At 43.5% G+C, this 20000-nt stretch overlaps 1 protein-coding gene across 1 annotated transcript in view; it reads right to left on the bottom strand.

Moving 5' to 3' along the window:
* Positions 1–14808, bottom strand: part of adgrb3 (adhesion G protein-coupled receptor B3) — a 277961-nt gene extending 263153 nt beyond the window's left edge. Inside the window, exon 1 of the mRNA XM_063191037.1 lies at positions 14055–14808. Coding sequence (XP_063047107.1) covers positions 14055–14808 — 754 coding nt within the window. The remainder of the gene's footprint in view (positions 1–14054) is intronic.
* Positions 14809–20000: the final 5192 nt, after the last annotated feature.

Genomic DNA, 20000 nt, shown 5'->3' with positions numbered 1-20000 from the left:
AAGAAATGTGTGTGCCACTCAGTGAAGATTTAGGTGTAAACAGTGTGGCAGTCCACTAGTATGATTACATCTAAGCCTCCGTGAATGTTTGGAAAGATGACAGCACAGCACGGCTGAAATGAACAGCTAGGCAAGGGCTCTGGAGGTTTAGATGAAAGTCACGGCGAACATCCTGCAAAAGATCCTTGAAAACTCGTTCAAAGCTTCTCTAAAAAGGAGTGAAATGATTGTCTCAGAGGTCATTCGTGGGGCACCTTTAGAAAGCAGAATATTCATTATGTGTGCCGCCGTGTTTACAAAGTTCCTCTAGCACAAGTTAATAAGGTTGTTTCCACTTTGCACATGCGTTGGCTGTTATGGTTTCAGCTTTATAACTTCAGGTTTAGCAATTACATGGCAACCTGGATGTATGCCACGGTAGATTGTAAAATGCATTAAAAGCATTAAACGCATTAAAAAAAGAGTGAAGAAATAAAAAGGAGCCTGGTACAGCACCTCCTTGTCTGGAGCTTGATCTGCACAGTGCACTCGCATACTGTATACTCTGCAGAAAAAAAGCTCTGTGGATACACTGAACAGGACTGATTACATTATCTTTGTATGTACTTTGTATGGAGATTTTTGTCTGTAATGTATCTTTGTGTACCGTATGCTTGTGATACACACTAACTGCCCAGGGCCTTTTGCAATGCGTTGCAGAGCTTGAGTAAGCCACCCCTGGGGACTGGGCCCTACATGCGGCGGGGACATTTAATAAGAGGGTAATGGGGGAAACGGCTGAGATGCTGAGCACATGACATATTGGAGCCTCTTGCTAAGGGCCAGCAGCAGCACCAGCAGAGAACACACACACACACACACACACACACACACACACACACACACACACACACACACACACACACACACACACACACACACACACACACACACACACACACACACAGAAGCAGTACCGTATGCTCAGGGGGAGTGCGAGGCAGAGTGCCCCTGCTCACACCCCTGTCTAGAACACTATGCACCACAAGCAGTGCCCCACTGACAACTGTATGACTTGTACTGTACCCTATTGGAATAAATATTAAGCTGCATTGTGTGGCTTATGTAGCAGAATATGCTATGCTTTGGATTTACCGTATATAAATTGGATTGGGGAAAAAAGCCAGTGTCAGAAATTTCGGCTTTCCTGCTGTACAATAGTTGTTGTTAGGGATGCTCAGAGCCAGGGACATTGTGAAACACCAGTTCAGAAAACCAAGGGAAAAAAATCTTGTCTAAATAATTGACAGTTCACATAATGTTTTGAAACACATTCGTTAAGCTATACTTTCCCAAATAGTCCTGCAAGCATTTAATGCATTTCTATTTTACAACCCTTGATCTTACAAAGACCAACCGCTATGATAAAAAAAATACTGATGACAAAGGCTGTTGATAAAGTCATTATTATTTCAAAGGTTGTGAAAGAAAATGAAACTTTTTCTATGCAGAACAAAGCCCCAAGCGCCCCCTTGCTGCATACTCTGGACCCCTCCTGCTGTGTCTCCGTTCAACTGATGGTCCTTGGCTTTTATTTATTCCTTAAGATAAACAAGGCTTTCAAAAAATAATAAACAAAATCAAAGGCTTTCTCTGCACTGATTGCTGACCAAACAGTCTGTGCACTACTTCCTCCTAACTGTGTGTTAAGACGATTCCAAAACACCCCAAGAGACACGGGAGGATTAAAGGCCTACCCGCATGCAGAAAGAGGGCTCATTACTTATATTTTAGACAAATAATGGCAAATGAATATTTATGACGAATTTATCACCATGTTTAAATAATGCAGCGCGGGCCTCACTCGGCACACTTAGAACCTTCTATTTTTAATATTTAAACGCCATAAAGCCACTGTGTCACAGCTTACCATGATGTGAAAGGAGAATGCTGGACGCAGAGCTTTACTACTCATGACAAATGAATGGAAGGAATTCAAACATTCCCAACAACAGGCTAGAAATATTGTACGTAAACCTAAAACTAGTGGTGTGACGTTCGCGAATGAGATGATTCTTTTGAACGGCTCCCAGAAGTGAACGATGGGAACCGGATCACAGCTGGGGGAGCCACTCTATCGTTATTTCATTAAGTTAATTTCTCATTCATTTTTCATTCATTTTAAGCACGCGACCTCGGCGCGACTTCTTACATTTGGAAAAAAAACACACAATTATCTGCCTTTAAGAGTGGCAGATATGGTCTTAAGAAGCCGGAGGATAATCAGTTGTTGTTTGGACAAAATTACCGCATTATGATCCTGATCCCATCAAAGAGCCATAAATCCCATCTCTACCTAAAACACAGCACTCCCAAAACTTTAGCCTTAATAGCCTGACGATAATATTTCACCATGGCAAGGCCGTGCCAGAAACACAACACATTTTTAAACGCCGTCGTGTGAACTTGGGGAAATGTATTCCAGTGAAACGCATTAGTCACCATAATGCCATCCTCACAGCAGCGTTATGGCTGGATTTGTCAATGCGGCAGTTTACCTCGGCATTTCATTGGCCCAGCAATGGTTTGTAGGCCCAGGGAGGTATAATGGCAGCCTCTTAAACATGTGTGCGGCACGCGCGATTTAAATGTCATGGTATAACCAGAGCTATGATTGACTTCGGCAGTGCCTTGTTCCTGGAAGCAGCAGGCTTCAAACATTCCAGGTATATAAAACATCCCACATCCATGCTCCGTGACCCGTGCCCTTCCTCAGGTCCCTTCATGAGAATTTTAATAACGTCGGCCGACTGTTTGCCTGTGTGCGTGCTGCAGCTACATTATGCGATGGGTGCGGCCGGTGACGGTATCACGATGAACCCAGGCGCCAAAAAAGTATTAATAATATATTGTCATCCGCATCCGCACAGTGAAACCCGTGTGTTGTCTTAGGCCCTTGACTAGGCTGGTGGAGGGAGCTGCAGGGTGTAATCAGAAGTTGTTCATTCAGCTGTCAGAGGCATGAAAGCAGTGTTTTTGGTGCAGGGTCTGTAATCTTCTGTTTATTCTTTTACTTGCTCAATAAATTATGCATGAGTCCGTACAACCGCTGCACTATATTCAATGTATGTGTGTGTGTGCGTGTGTGCGTGTGTGTGTGTGTGTGTGTGTGTGTGTGTGTGTGTGTGTGTGTGTGTGTGTGTGTGTGTGTGTGTGTGTGTGTGTGTGTGTGTGTGCGCGTGCGCGTGTGTGTGCGCGCACACGCGCGTGTGTGTGTGCGTGTGTTTTTTGCTATGTATTGCAGGCCCTTAAAGAAATATGGTTTCCACCCCATAAATCATTGGGCGCTGACACACGTAGTGGGTATATGGGTGTAATTTCCCACATTTGCTTTGCAATCCTAGCCTGAAAAGCCAAATGAAAAGTAAAAACTAAATTATACATGCAGACTCGCTGGTCTCATTCCCTGGACAGTCGCCTGTGTTTGCACACAAAGAAGTTGGTAAATTGAAGGTAATTGTGGCAAATTACCTTCTGAAGCAGAGGTCAGGCCTTGACACAGAGCACAAGCGTTTTGTTTTTATCACGCTGCAGCTTTTTTGCTTTTGTCGTCTGTGATGACGGTGCTTTGAAGTTGAAATGGGATGTATGGCGCCTCTGATTGAGCACAGCTGCGAGAGCGCCTTTGTAGAGGCGGCCTCTTTTGTTAACACGTGTATGCTCGCACACGCACGTAACGGCGCGCCGTCAAAAGAGGTGTCACACACCTCTACTGTACCTTAGACACATCACATCAGGGACAGCAGAACACTTGGGGATTCTGTGCTTGAAACTCAGGGGGGGATCTTATGTCGCCTTGTCCCATTTTTCCCGATTCTTTAAAGCTCTACGGCACAATGGTAATGCCAATGGTATGCAAAGTGGCCAAAGTGCATGCCAATTGGAGTTAAGGTAGTTACTGCATGTGGAGTGACACAACTTGCATTGAGAGGTGGGAAGTAGAATAACACTCAGCATTTGTATATGGTGCACGAAAGACTTGAAGCCCAACTGGGAAACTACAGCTCCCATTGCCATTGTGACACAGCAATCCACAGCACACAAAGAGATTGCATTTATGCCTCACCGGTGCAAGGGGGCAGCCCCCATGGCACCCTAAAGTGAGCAGTGCGGTGGGAACGTACCATGCTCAGGGTACTCAGTCATGGAGGAGAGCACTGGTTAATTGCTACCCCCACCAACCTGGTGGGTCGGGAGTCGAACCGGCAACCTTTGGTCTACAAGTCTGAAGCCCTAGCCGCTTACCTATGCCTGCCCTCAATGAAAATAAGCTTGAACAAATATGATTGCAATGGAACACCATGGAAAATAATCAAATAGTAGCCTCTTAGTGCAGGTGGGCCCGTCGCTGTCCCCGTTCACTCACTGCAAACTACATCATAACAACATTGCCATGACATTGCATGGAGCAATGGAGCAAATTGTAAGACTTGGTCATTACAATTTTGGTGCGCGAAGGGGTTGAACAAAGAAACCCATCATAGGAAATAAATCTAAAAGAAAAACACACAACGGAATGATGAGTGAACATTAAAACAACACTGGGTAACCTGAATAACGGCCCAAATAAAGCCTGTTGTTTAAGTGTCCAAGAAGGTGTCTGGCTGAACATAAAGAAGAGTTATTTCATATTCCTTTTGGAAGCAATAACGGTGAGAGCTTGACTGCACGTTGATTTAACATTAGACAGAGATAAACACAACAAAAGGCTCACCGGTGGACCATAAAGCTCTTGATGGACTTAAAGGGTCACAAAATAATAGATGTGGACTGAGGAGTAGATCATTCACAGCCTTGAAAACAAACACTAAAATCATGAAATCAATCATGGATCTTGTAGTGTTTATGGCATCTGAGGAAAGCATCATGGACAGGTAGCTGTAGTTGGAACCACCGTAACGTAGCCCGTTTACTTCATTCTGCCTCGAGCCAACTCTGAACATACAATACATTCACATACGTCTACGTAAGGTCAGGACGTCATCAAGTAATGTGTACGCCACGGTATCTAACTAGGGACAATTACATACTCATGCAACAGATCTCCTCTGGGAGTGTGAGTTCATTGGCTCTCGTACATGCACAATGTGGCCAATTTGCTTGGTCTTCGTTGACTTTAATCCATGTAGTGGTGATTGGCTCATTTCTACATTCCATCTGCTCACTCTGAGAACTATAAGCTCAATCTCAAGATGGACAAGTAAAAAAACATTTGCAAACAGTTAAGGGCAAAGTACAGAAACATGTGGTACTCCATGTAGGATACTACCTAAACAGATAGCATGAGCATAAGTCATGAGTCTTTCGTTCGATTAATAAAGAGCTAGACCATAGACGGATATTGATACAATAGTACAACTGTTCAAGAACAGTCGAAAAAACACAGGAGCACTAAAGTCATTGGTAGGGCGTCAGACTTAGAGCTCAAAGGTTGCCAGTTCAACTCACGACCTGCCAGGTTGGTGGGGGGAACCAGTGCTCTCCTCCATCTTCCTCCATTACTGAGGTACCCTGAGCATGGTACCGTTCCGCCACACTGCTCACTTGGGGAGCCATTGAGGCTCACTTGCACAGGATTGCAGCCTTTCATTGTGTGCAGTGTGCACTTGTGTGTTGTGTGACAATGACTGTTTCTCAAAGTGTAGTACTCGGCCTTGGTGTCAGCCTTCGTAGCCATACACTCAGAAGACGAGGCTCAAAGCCTCACAAGCATCTCAAACAATGGAAGAGTGAAGGTGAATGTCATAGCAGTTATGTTTTGCGGCCACTACTCCACAAGACATATGGGGTGTGTTCCAATATGCGACCTTGCGTCCTCCACTTGTGTTTGTGGACTCCCCCCGCCTCCTGTCCCCTCCTCCGTGGAGAAAACAATAGTTTCCCAGCTGTCAGCCTAGTCACAACTTTTGGGGGACTGTTTTTCATTCACCATCCCAATTGCAAATGAGAAAATGACTTTACAATTGAGCTTTTGCAAGATATTGAAATATAACATCTTATATAAGCTGTTGTCAGTGATGTCATCATGACATATTACTTCCTGGTACGAGGCCACAAGCACAAGTGGAGGAAGCAAGGTCGCATATTGGAACGCACCCATGTTTTCAACTGATTTTAAATTGTACTTGGCGAGCCGTGATGACGTGGAATCCTTGAGAAACGGGCGTCACTCATACTAGCAAGGCAAGGACACTTCACATTGGGAAGTGCCCAATGACAATGGGAATTGGAGTTTCCTAGATAGGCTTTGACTTTTTTCACTTTCACTAAATGATCAACTTCAAACAACCCTGGCAGACTGTTACAAAACTCTGATGTTCTCAAACACTTCAGACATTGGACTAGTTCATTAGTATGACAATGTAAAATATTCAAAAGCACTTTAGAATGTGACAAAAGAACTATGTGAACCACAGGAACATCTGCACATACTGTAGGAGGCAATGAGATTTGTAAAGGAGCAAAGGAGTCCTCCCTACACACATAATTATGAATCAAGATGTCAAATTCTATGATTTTAGGTAAAATACACATACGCTGCTACACTATTAACCAAGCAAAGGAGTCCGCCATAGACACATTATTAGACACCAATCAAAGGCTGTTATTCTACTAATCTAAATTGAAATGTCAAATCCTACCATTTTAAGTAAAATACACATTAACTACAAAAATAAGAAAGTGATCTTTTGTGTGCTCCTATCTAGAAATATGTTATAATAAGGCTGCATGTCATTGATATTCTGATGGAATTGTGAATGATATGGATGATACAGAATATTAAGTTAAATGACTGCTTGTGAAGTGCTATGAAATACGCATAAAACCAGACTATTTAGCATTGACAGAGGTCAGTATTTTTGAGTGGTCATTATACAAAAATTCTTAACAATGCCAATCAAGCAGGAGGTTCGTCAACGTTCTAAACAGCAACATAATGAAAATATTTAACCCCTTAATTTTGCTATTAGCACTGCTATGGGGTTTCATAGACAATCACATTGGTATGGAATGACAATTCAACTACTGCAAAGGTAGCCAGGAATAGAAATGCCCATGCACTTCTCAGGAAAGGAGAATCTCATTGGAGCAGAAATGGATCTCGAAAAGACATGGCCTGAGGGGACTACAGATTCATGTGATGAAAAGGGTGGGGAAAAAATGATACGATGGCAGTAAACATGGCTTGCTATGACGCACTCATTTTGTGTCAGACATGACCGCATAAAATTCAAGGAGTTCAGGATGAAAGACTGAATGGACATGACATGGACTGGACATGAACTAAATGCATCTTTATGATAAGAATGAGGCTGATGGTCTTTTGGCTGATGGTCCCTATGTTCTCTCTACTCTCTACTACTGGTTCTAATCTATACCCAGGAAGCATCCAATGGCATACTACCATACAGTAGGCATATTGCTGCACTGTTTTATTATTGAAGCTACGGCTTCTTTCTCATCATTGCACTGGCAGAAATGTCACAAAATGTTAAATATTTGATAAATATATGACTATATTTCCCATCACTGCTTTACACATATACTTGAAAAATTAATTTGACATGCGATGCGACCCCCTCCTAGAACCCTCTCTAACACATTTCTCTATCCACCCTCAAGGCAGCAGTGAGGAGATGAGATAGATTGGCAAACTAAAAATATGGCACCGCAAGAGAAAAGTCACTTACCTATATTAAATGTTAGCTGCAACGTTTGAGTCATACTACAGACCAACAACAGGGGAGGCAACACATATACTGTACACACTACCCTTTAGGCATCATCCAGGCAGCGTACGGTAGCAGCACTCTCATTGTTGGAGTCGGGGGTGGGTGGGGGTGGCAGGGAGGATGCACATCCACCACCACCACCACCACACCGCATACAGGCAGGCAGCCCTCAACGGGGCTGTACTGGGAGTCGAAAAATATAACAGCCCAGGCATTTTCAGCCAAGACATTGAGACAATGAATGAAGCCCATAACAACATTTGTAGCCATCTATTACGAGCTATGCTTGACCACAGCATCCAAAAATGAATATTTGCTGTACAGTATATCTGACTCAGAGAGGTCAGCTGCAGTGGCATGAGGACTGATAACCACTACCCTAAAGACTGGACCAGGCCAAAATCATCAACAGTCCGCACCGGGCAAATGCCCTGTATGCCTTATGGCCAATCCAGCCATGCCTCCTCTCCACTCCACTCCACTCCACTCCGCTCCCATTGCTGGGGATTGAGGGACAGAGCAGGGCAGGCGGAGGGAAGAGGGAAGCGGGCCGGCCGGCCAGCCAGTAAAAAGCGGTGAACAATAGGCCTGAGGATAATGAGGGGTGACTACTGAGTGACTTGACTGGGATCCAAAGTGAATAAAAGGCCGAGCCGTGCGGTGCTGCCGCAGTGCTGCCATGCTTTACGACATCTGCTGCCATATTAAAGGAGACTCGCTCGCATCCTTGGCCCGCCCCCAGAGCTACGAGCCGCACTCTGCTGTAGCAAGACAAGACCACCTTTTTTTATTTCATTGCACAGTTTTACTTTTTTTCTTTAACACGACTTATAGTAGAGGACATCGATGCTTTTTAGGCTGGGGTTAGTTTGTATAATGTGCTCCTCAACAAGGTCACGGTCTTTATTGCTAAGGAATACAAAAGTAGAATTCTACTCGTACGTAATAAAGCAATATTCCTACAGACATGTAGTAGAAGGCCGTCCTAATTGAATTTCTCCATATGCCACACTTGGGTTCGAGGGCTCGGATCATTCACAGCATCTCCTAAAACATGTGGCTGAAATGCTGTGGTATTGTACAGTATGATACTGTTATCAGCCATGGCAGGTTTGCATCAGCTGCGGCCCAACTCTACTCTACTCTCAGCTCTACATGTGGGCTTCTCTCTTCCCCCGCACCACAGTTCACTTAAGGGATGATGGTGGTGAGGACGCCTCCACCGCCCGCCGCTTTTACATATATTTAAAGTAGATTATCGTCCATGGGAGGCACACAGACGTATTGCATGCAATCATGCTAATGCCTACACATCCACTAGCTCTGACAAAGGGAGACGGGACGGACACTGGCAGGGCCGGGGCTATAGGGATGGCGAGCAGGGCATTTGCCCCTGGGCCCAGGGCACCCTTGCATTGGTGGTGGTGGGGGCCCAATTGTGATCTTGTCAGGTCATATAGGGTGCCCGATAAGTGTTTTGCCCTAGGGCCACACTGGCCTGTTCCCATCGGAGCCAATGGCCCAGTGGGAAGTGTGTTGCTGGTCTATTTGACTTTATTAACACTAGTGCTCGTCATTACTCAGTTATCCTCCTCCTTCCTCCTCCTCCTCCTCCTCTTCCTACTCATCTTTCTCCCAGGACCCACAGGCACAGTAGATCAGAGAGGACCGTGTGCCACAATGCTCTCTCCTGTCTTCTCTCTCTCAAACATGCTGAAGTACGTAAGCACTGCAGAGGCCTTATTTTCTGGAAAGCAGCATCTGGCGAGTTCGGCTGGGGGATGGCGAATATAAATATATAATAATAAAACCCTTATAATCGCCTATGGCAGTCTCACAGAGAGTGTCACATAATGAGACAAACGCCTCAAGATGTTCCCCATTCGCTTGAGCCAGGCTCATGTGTGACTAATCTAAGTGGGACAATTTGGCAAAGGCTGGATCTAATTCCACATGAACTGTCAGAATGCTTCGGATATGGATAAATCGCGCTACACAGAAAGCACCGAATGGCTTCACCACAGCAGCCCATGCCAAGTCAGGAGAATCAGGACGGCTCCTTGCGCAACACTTTTAATGCATCACATCCTGGGCTGTGTGTGTGGGAAAACCTGAGGTCAGCCACAAGACTAACGCCGCCCGAAAATGTAATAAATAATACCCATGCAGCGCGACTATTGGAGTGAGCACAATACAAGCCAATTCATGTTCAGCCTGATACTGTGCATAAGGTTAACAGTCCATTTTACATACCCTACCACCACTCCCTTCACACGACAATGGTTTAGTTCTAGTAGCCCTGCCATTTGTGAATGCCATTAATACGTAGTACAGTACATACATAAAATACTGCATCTGTGCATGTAGCAGAGTAGGCATGAATCTGTAATGGACGAAATAATTCATCGCATGTCTGTCTGTCTGTGTGGTATGTGTGAGTGGTAAGTGACTAAGTTGACGAGCAGAATGAAACTGTCAAAGAGCATGTTGGCATGCATGCATGCAAGACTACAGCCATGAGTACTGTACATCACAACACACTGGGCCGAAACACGGATGGGCAACTGAGCCTCTGTCGCTCTTTTGACATATGAAATAAATACATATTTTGTATATTCTTGAGGAACAAGAACACCCTTTTTTTTTTTTACTTTGGTTGAGTTGAGCGTGTTACACCCCTTAGTTTGACTCATTTGATGTATACCACAGCCTTTAGGACCATGTAGAAAACCACCACTACCAAATTGCCATTAATGTCAATGAATGGAATGACTCTATCAGAGAGCAATGAATGGGTTAATTAGCAGGAAAAGGCAAGGTTACTTTGACAACATATGCATATCCACATCAAAGCAGACCAAGCTAGCAAAGCATTCATGAAAGCTATCTTAGAAACCATTTTCTTTCAAAAGAAGCGATATATGTTTTTTTTTCTATTTCCATTTCTCAGGCTTTTTCCACCGCCACATAATCCAGCATTATGGATTCAGCCTTTCAGCGCTGCATTAAAGAGAAATGCACATAACAAGGTTTCCGGAATTATTTCACGTTGTATTTGATCGACAGATCAAAACAAAACCCCCCAAAAAACCATCCCACTGGGCTACCATGGGCAACGTGTGGCTGCGACAATGTCAGCTGAGTCTTCATTGGCCAGGCAGGATACGAGAGCGAGAGCGAGTGTGAGCTGAATGGTGGCGGTGATTTAAAAAAGGAAGGACATGATGGTATTTTCCTTTACACCCAGTCGTGGTCTACCGGTGTGTGTGTGTGTGTGTGTGTGTGTGTGTGTGTGTGTGTGTGTGTGTGTGTGTGTGTGTGTGTGTGTGTGTGTGTGTGTGTGTGTGTGTGCGCTTTCCTTTAAACCCAGTCGAGGTCTACCAGTGTGTGTGTGTGTGTGTGTGTGTGTGTGTGTGTGTGTGTGTGTGTGTGTGTGTGCGTGCGTGTGCGCATGTGTGTGTATGTGTGCTTTCTTTTAAATCCAGTCGTGATCTACCGGTTATACAGATGATAAGGGATTTAGACTCTAACACACACACACACACGCACACACACACACACACACACACACATACTTTTTTTTAGTCCCTCTCCCTTATTTGATGTCAAAAGCGTGCATGCACGCACACACACACACACACACACACACACATTCACACTCACACCCACACACACACAAACGCCATAAATAAATAAAAACAGATATTTGTACACACAGGCAACTTAATTTATGCTGTTTCATTCCAAGTATTAAAACAAATCCAAATGTACACTGCATAATTACAAAAAGCACTTAATTCTCTCCAGTTCTGATATCCAGCCAGAAGGGAGATATACTACCGCTACAAAAGCATGACTTAACCACTTGCCAACAGCTCTCCTGGGGTGCATTTCTGTAAAGCCTAGTTGCTAACTATGTTAGCTACTTTGTTGGTTGCAAAGCAAATTTCCCATTGGCAACTACCAAAGTTGCTAAGTGCTAACAACTACGCTTTCCAGAAATGCATCCCTGGTAAATAGGCCTCTCCTCTGTCTCTGTATTCACCGTAAGAGACATGATCCTCAGTGGACCGGACGCCATCAGTACTAGGAGAAGGCAGATGTGTGCTCTGCACATCCAATTTACAAGCCAAGGAAGACATTGCTTCATTAGGTAGGCTACCCAATGCCAACAACATCAAAACTCTAAAATAATAATAATAGTGATGATGATTAAGCAAATGCTCATTTACATCTTCAGGCTTTGCAAAAGAAGAAGCCTTCTGAGACAACAAGCCAGTTCCCCTAATAGTTTATGTTTCCATCTCGTCTGATCTGAAAGGACAAGTGTCCTGGAGGAGTGTACCAAAGTGGAAAAGAGAGAGAGGTTGCCAGGGATTGCTTCTTTTCTGTTTTATTATATATTTATGTTTCAATATAACTCTCTTATTTCATTATTTTTTTGTCTTCAGCAGTGTAAGGATTAAATCAACGTGTCCTCATACATCCTGATTTTACCACTGCATTGCTCTATCATCCTAACTTTTAGAAAGCATTGAGTCCTGTTTCTAGGCTTTGGATCAGGTGATTATCTGTATAACACGGCCTTGTTGGATCATTGAACCAGAATATCACTGCTAAGGGAGGGAAACACTACCCCCTTCAAAGCCACAGAGTCTAGTAGCCTAACAGTACATTCATGTGGGATTGGCAGTCACCATCTTAAATCCCTTGCAAAATGAATATCTGCCTTTTTTAAATACCTTCAAAAGGCTTTCTCTGCCTTTAAAAAACAAGATTACAGTCAGTGTGATATTCAGAATTTAATCTTCACCTTCTTGGTATATGGACTCGGTTCCTTTGCTGTTACTGAGGGAATGGGTTTTCAGAATAGGCCTATTTTACTACGCACGTTTGTAGAGAAAATCAAGCTATGTGTTTTCTAAAATCAAGAGTTTGTGTTTAGGAATGAGAGTTGTACATGCTCACAGTTTTAGAGCATCTTGTCTTAACTGGCACATGACTAGACCTTCTGAAAGCCCCTTCAGACAATAAAAGTAGAATTTCTCCATCTTGTTTCTGACACAGATTCTCGTTTTTTCCATGGTGGATTCAGGATAAGGACCCTGTGGTTAAATGAATGCGTAAGTGAAACAATAATTATATGATATCTAGGCTATATCATGTGGTCCTATGAAGGATCCAACTGAAAGAACCAAAAAATGGATGGCTACATAAGGCCTTCCATCTTAGAACAGAAATGTTCAGGTTCTGTATGTGTTGTATAAAAAATGTAGGCTATTGCTTACCTAATTCTGTAATTTGCAGCTCTTCTTCGCCTATGCTGTGGCTGTGACACGGCCTCATAATTGAGTGCTGTGCAATAAGCTTCCTGACCTCTCCCAGAAAAGACCCACACATGATAAATGCGTTATAACACAAGAGCTAAAAACTGAGCTATGGCACACGGCAGATAACACAACTGTATTTCTTCTCCAGCCTAAGAACCCGTCATTTCTTTGTGAGATGATGTAGAGAGAGAAAGAGATGAGCTGCACTGGGAGCTTTATGGCAGCTTGTGCGAATCAGCCTCTTTGCTGCTTGCTTTTCCACCAGCTCCATCTCTGCTGTAGACCTGTGCCAAATACCATGCTTAAGATTTTTATATGCATTATGTGGCACATTGTCGGTTTATCAAACACCTCTGAACACTGCATGTGCTGATAGAAAATAGGCCTGTGGGCCTCCTCCAAGTAATTAGTGAGGCTTCAATTAAACGCATTAAGACGTTGAAAATAAATGGACAGTGCGATTATCTTTTTTTCTGCTGGGAATTGTCATTTTCCCTTAAGGATATGAACAATGCTGACTGATATTTTAACCCATATGGAAAAGCTGTCCTAGGAAAACAGTCTGAGCTCATCCCATGGCATTTACCCATTCTTCGAATTGCATTAAGTCACTTGTATCTACCTATTTTTGATTGAATCAAGGCACATGTGTGGCTTTCTATTCAAAGTGGTGCCGTAATTTGTTTTAATAACTAGCCTACAATAGGCCTAAATGAATACAGTGTCTGTCTGGTTGCGATGTAGCTGAGGTTTGACGTCATCTCTCCTCTTGGATGGGACCTAGTCCTCTGAAGGAAAGCGACCTAGCCATGCTTTGGGCTACGTGGGAGGGGAGAGGGTACAAAAGGGGATATCCAGACATCACAGTATACGTGCGTCGTTAATAAAATACATCACATCAATCAGTAGACCGTTTTTTTTAGCTCTACCAACAAATGGTGTGTGTACTCACCCTCCTTCAATGGCCTTTTCACTTCAGCGCTCAAATTGCACACCTGTGCAGTTCGCAGTTGCGGGGTGAGGCATCCCTCCGTTTGGGGATTTAAAGGCAATACCACATTGTTGAGTAAGAGCATATTGTCGGGATCTCCATCGCCTAAATGCTGAGGACAGGTGCATTTTGTAATAACCATTCCACACGTTTCCACAGTCATCAGCTCTGACTTCAAGCAGTTTTCCATCCATGAACAGAGGACCTGACAGCCAAACTGGCTTGGGCTCGCTTTATTCATAACCAAAAACTCGACCATGGACTTGAGATCTTCATCCGGTTTCTTCGGTGTCAATCCATTGAAATCGTAAGGGAAAACCCGCCGAAGTTGAACAAAATTCTTGTCGTACTGCAAAAACACATAGGCGAGCTTGGAATCGCAAAGGTATACTATGGACTCGTTGCTCCGCAGTAGCTCGTTGATCTTCTCGTGAGAAAAATGATCAAACTGATAAGCCATCAAAGAGAATTCCGAGCAGCTCAAGTCTCGTTTGTAAAGTTTAAGGTAGATGCTGTATTTGGTTGGGTCGGGGTTTTCCAACGTCCAAGTACAGTTTGTATAGTTCTTCGGAAACATCTCTGAGACCGAAAAAGATCCATATATGACTCCCTTCACCAGAGTGGAACACCAGTAGTCTTGGGCACCAGTTAATCCAAACATAACCAGGAGATAGGTGGAAAATATATAAATCAACAGGTTACGAATAGCCTTCATCCTATGTCATTTGGCCTGCAAGAGACAAACACAAACACAAAACAAGTCACACCAAGGACCAAATAGCTGGTAAGATTACTTTAAAAATAATTTTGATAATTGAAAACAAATTTACAACAACCTATGCGAATCGTCATATATTTGTTGGTATATTTATTTTGGATAACCAGCAAAGATGGCCTATAGCAGTGTAATGACTTGCTATCATCATTTGGTCTATTCGCTGTGAATGAAACACACTTCGGATAAACATTGCCACCTTGTGGTCCTATAAATCGCAGATAACATTTTTTGCAACTCCATCCATAAGAGATAGGAGCATCTTCTAGTTTCCCTTTACCAAATTATTGTCACAGTCAAAATTATTTGGCAATTTTGTAGATTGGGGCATGGCAAACAAAGCCTTTGACTCCCCACACAGGGCTTTGTTTGGCTGGTACCATACCCATCGCAACCTATATCGACGATGAAAATGCTTCCATGTTATTAAGCATTAGGCTTACATTGAAAAATGAGCTCGTTGGTCTCATGCTGTATAATGAAACACTCCTTTTGACCAATAATAGATAGGTGTTTCAGTTTCACCACAAATACCCTCAGTCTTTAACCGCGAGAGCTATTTAAGAAGCAATACATCATTCTGACTTTGGCTGCCATATCATCACCACCGTCAGATTGACTGCGGGAGACTTCAACCTAAACCTCTTTCATGAACTATCGTCGTAGGAGGTTTGTTAGCAGAACAAGGACCGACGTCAAGACCCGAAAATGTCATAGCCCCAACAGTCAATTCAACAGTCGTCGGTCCAACAGAAACGAGCGACAAAATGAAATGGCACGCGAACAAGACGTCTTCTGTTAACGAAAGACTCGAGGTCAAAACAGTCAGTTGCTTTATTGTGCATGTTTGGCATTACTCTCATGACAGTCGCTGTCACGCAATCAAAAGCTCGCTTGTAATGCTCGTTACTTCTGTAATTCGTCAGACCCATGCAGTCGGTCCATCTCCATCAACAAGACAGAGAGAGAGAGAGAGAGAGAGAGAGAGAGAGAGAGAGAGAGAGAGAGAGAGAGAGAGAGAGAGAGAGAGAGAGAGAGAGAGAGAGCAGGGAAAAAATGTTAGTCGATGTCCTGATTGCATTAATCCTGTAGGCAATGCAGCTGTGCGCGGTGTCACAGTGGTGAAGAGGCGTTGAAATGTAGTGAAAAGATGGTGTCTAGAGAATCGGCGTATTTTCTTAAAACGCAGATTGGGAATTTTACGCATGAACATTTCTTGGTCGTATTCGCTCCATAAGGAAAATATAACGACATTTTGATGCAGAGGGCGCGTAGTCTATTGTGTAAGAGCAGTTTCTACAGGACGAAAGGACTCTATAACGTGAATTCACTTCGGCGAATAGGCTGCATCAGATGCGTTATCGCCTTATTCCTCGCACGGAATGGATTAAATAGGCTACCGCTATTCGTGGCATGCAGCAATGTGGCTGTTCAGTCCGATAGTCAAATAACGAGTTGATGGGGTAGGGTATATTTAGGGGTCTAAAATGAAGGTGCTTGTAGGTTCTTGAATCCAAGTTTTGATAACAATTACATGGATATACATAGTCACGGCTATAGACTAAGATTTCATCAGACACAGACGGCGCCAAAACTCATTTTACATATTTCCCCCCCGAAAATGGGAATCATGCCTGAACTTCGTTTTCACCGCGGTGTACCCGCTAACAAGTCAATAATAAAACACCCTTCATATAGACCACACACCGCATATTCATTCTTGACAACTGGGTTCTGTGGCATCTCCATCATCAACATGTAACTTTGATTTCAGATGCGTCTAAGGGGTGATACAGCACGGCTGAGATCATGTCTATTGCAATCCCCATTCCCATGTACTATGTACAGAGATGGCAGTCTCTATAATAATAATAATAGTAATAATAATAATACAAATAATATTAATATTAATAACAAATAATAATAATAATAATACTCACCGTACACTCCGAAAGCTATGGCTATTTTTCCCACATACTTGTCCACATCCTTTAGAAATAACAAAATGCGCTGGCTTCTCGCAAATCAATACTTCCCATTGCCAACGAAAGAAGTCCAGCGCAACAAGATGGTCAAACAGCAAAAAATGCGTTAGTTTTCGGTCTGGCTCATCTCCCGTCGTTTCCTCCACCTAAACGGCACCCACCGAGAGCGAAAGAGCGCAAATGGAAATAGCCTGTTCTAACGAGGTAACGGAACAATCCACCACACCAGATTTATGCCAGGGTACCTCGATGAATCGCCTGCTCTTGTCCTGGCTTTCTCCACAGACGGCAGCAGGTAGACAAAAATCCTTACCGGGGCGACAGGGAGATGTTCAGATCCTGACTTAGCATTGAGTGAGATGGAAAGCGCTTTCTCGCCTGCTCGCTCTCAGAGCTCCAGCACTGGGGCTGCAATATCACGTCACAGCCACTAAGAGAAAGCACGTATGGACGTCTCCCACTGCATCTGGCACCCCTTTCCCACCCTTTCGCACTTACATAGCACTCATTTCATTTCAAATCAAGGTAGAGGGATGTTCCTCTTGAACGGACCCAATTCACTCATAGGAACAACACGAATTTGCCGAAACAGCCATTCACTCTGGCCCGCTTGCACTGCGTTGGATTAAAATGGTACTTGCAGCAAATGCGCGCAGCGATGTCGTTGCACAGGGAGAGGAACGCGCCGGTTTTGGTTTAGTCGTGGGACATCCAAGTGGAGCTACCGATAAGAATCTCAATGTGGGGTCTCAAGAAGTCGCTTTAGGTAGCTGAGGCAGCCACAATTCAAGTTAAACAATGCTAGAATATGTGCAGGTTTCTTCACACTGATGTGAATTCACCCACCATCACTTTTGAAGAGGGTCTCCGTTGTCAGGTGCGGCAAATACGCTCAAGAATGCGCAGTAGTTGACAGGTTTTCAATATTCTGGACTACATTTCATTACTACATCGCCTAAAATGATCATCAAAACAATGGGCTAACACACACTTAATGAAAGTAATTGCAGGCTGATTTACGTTTACCATTGGCACCTGAGTGGGAGGTTTACCTAGCTTGATTTATTGTCAGTCAATCTATAGATTGGGGAAGTTTGCCATTAACAAAAGACACAAAAACACGTTCTGTCTCTTCCCCATTAAGAACTATCACGCCCTGTTTATTAAGGCACTAAATATGGGCACCATGTGCACATTGCATTAGCGTTGCAGCATACGAGACGATGAGTTGAACTCAGTAGTGCTACAACTAAAAGAAGACAACCAAAGAGGAACTGGAACTTCCTTGAAAGGGGAACCGCGTGGACCGGGACCATGGATCCACTGCTGCCCGGAATATATTTGGTGAGTCAATGCAGATGTCACTGCAGTGAAAACTGTGGAATGTTCCTGATTTAATTCCCCATGTTGAATTTTGGGATGCATACGATAACTTTTTGTATTTTTTTTTTTTAGAAATGCACCTTGCTCCTTCTGTTGTGAAACAATTACCTTGTTGAAATAGATAGTGGCATGTTGCATGTGGTGCTACATTTTCCACAAAGTGCTGAATTGGGTTACTTTGACCTCCGAGCTCCATAACGCAGAAGGAAATGACGTTGCTAGGCACAATTTCAGGTAATAAAAGCTGTGAAACATGAATATTGGATTGAAAAAAATAAATGAATAAAAAAACAAATAAAAATATCAGTTCTACTAAAATTGAAAATGTAGACTTACATATAGGCTAGTCTACTGGCTTGAGGGAGTTAGAGAGAGACTTGTGTAACATTTTCTGTTCATTGGAACCATTTGTATATTATCCATTTCTAAGGACAATGCCTTACACAGAGCCATACTGTACAATGCAAAGCCCTCATCAATGGGCCTTTACGCATTTCTAAGACTAATATTGACATGCTGTACAAGAAAGGTCAGGAGTCCGCTGGTCCAAACAGCGTCAAACAAAGGGACACAGTGCTGCTGCTGTTCTCTTCAAGTTCATGCAGACTTGTAATTGGCTCAGATTGTATGCAGCTGACTGAATTGTCCGTCATGTACAGTAATACAGTATTCCTTGCCTCATGCTGTCCTCTTGGCATTGGCGTGTGCATGACTTGGCACATGTGTCAGCCATTCAATGCCATAATGTGCTTAGGTACACCTGCTGTGGCCCACAGTCGCTCTGTTTCGCATACACGGGTTGAATTATACAGTATAAACAGAGAGCATAGAAGAGTAATCTTACCATCTCTGGCATAAGAGCTGGAATGTAGTAGCTGTCTGTTTATATTTTATTTGGCAGGGATGACGCAGTGCATGTTATTACAAACATAAAATGGCAAGGCCATGACAACTTGTAGATGTGAGTACATGTAAGGTTTATAACCAGATGGCTAATTTGCAACCTCAGTTCCTGATCAGGATACCTACCTTTTCTAATAAAAAAGAACAATAGAAACATCGCAATACATAGAAATATACAGTACACTATAGGCCCGTTTCCTTATTGCCTTTGTTGGCCCCAGTGTTGTCAGATGGAAAATGCTGTACCAAAACCTGAAAATTATTGTTTTTGGGGGCTTTTTTGGGGGACATTATCGTACAAGACCCAAATTGCCGTTTCAAGGCATCTAAATGAACTGAATGACAACTCTGAAATTATGGTACATCATGTTTTTTTGATCGGACAAAATGGACAAAATGATGGTACAAATACGATAGTTATTGCACATCTGGCAACACTGTTTGGCCCTCTTCTGAATGGGGAGTGTCAGCACCTTTGCCACCTACTAGTCCGGTTTACTGCAGCAAGGAGCGGAGTGCCATGAGTGTTCTCCTGTGCCATTGGTCTGTCAAAGAACCATTGTCAATGTCACGGCGGCCAGGCAACTGCACGTGCATGAGCATGCGTGCAGACACACACACATGCATGCTTCCACGCACTCTCACAAACACACACACACACACACAAGCACAGAGTCAGACGTACATGCAAATGCATGCATGCATGCACACACACCAACACCCACACCCACACACACACACACACACACACACACACACACACACACACACACACACACACACACACACAGGCTGTTGTCCACAGCATTTTTTAAGCGTATGGCAAATTGCATAAAAATAATAACAAATATTTGTAATACT

Source organism: Engraulis encrasicolus, chromosome 24, assembly GCF_034702125.1.
Source record: "Engraulis encrasicolus isolate BLACKSEA-1 chromosome 24, IST_EnEncr_1.0, whole genome shotgun sequence".
Taxonomy (NCBI): Eukaryota; Metazoa; Chordata; class Actinopteri; order Clupeiformes; family Engraulidae; genus Engraulis; species Engraulis encrasicolus.
The sequence above is the reverse complement of the archived record's forward strand: the minus strand, read 5'-3'. Positions and strand labels throughout refer to the sequence as shown.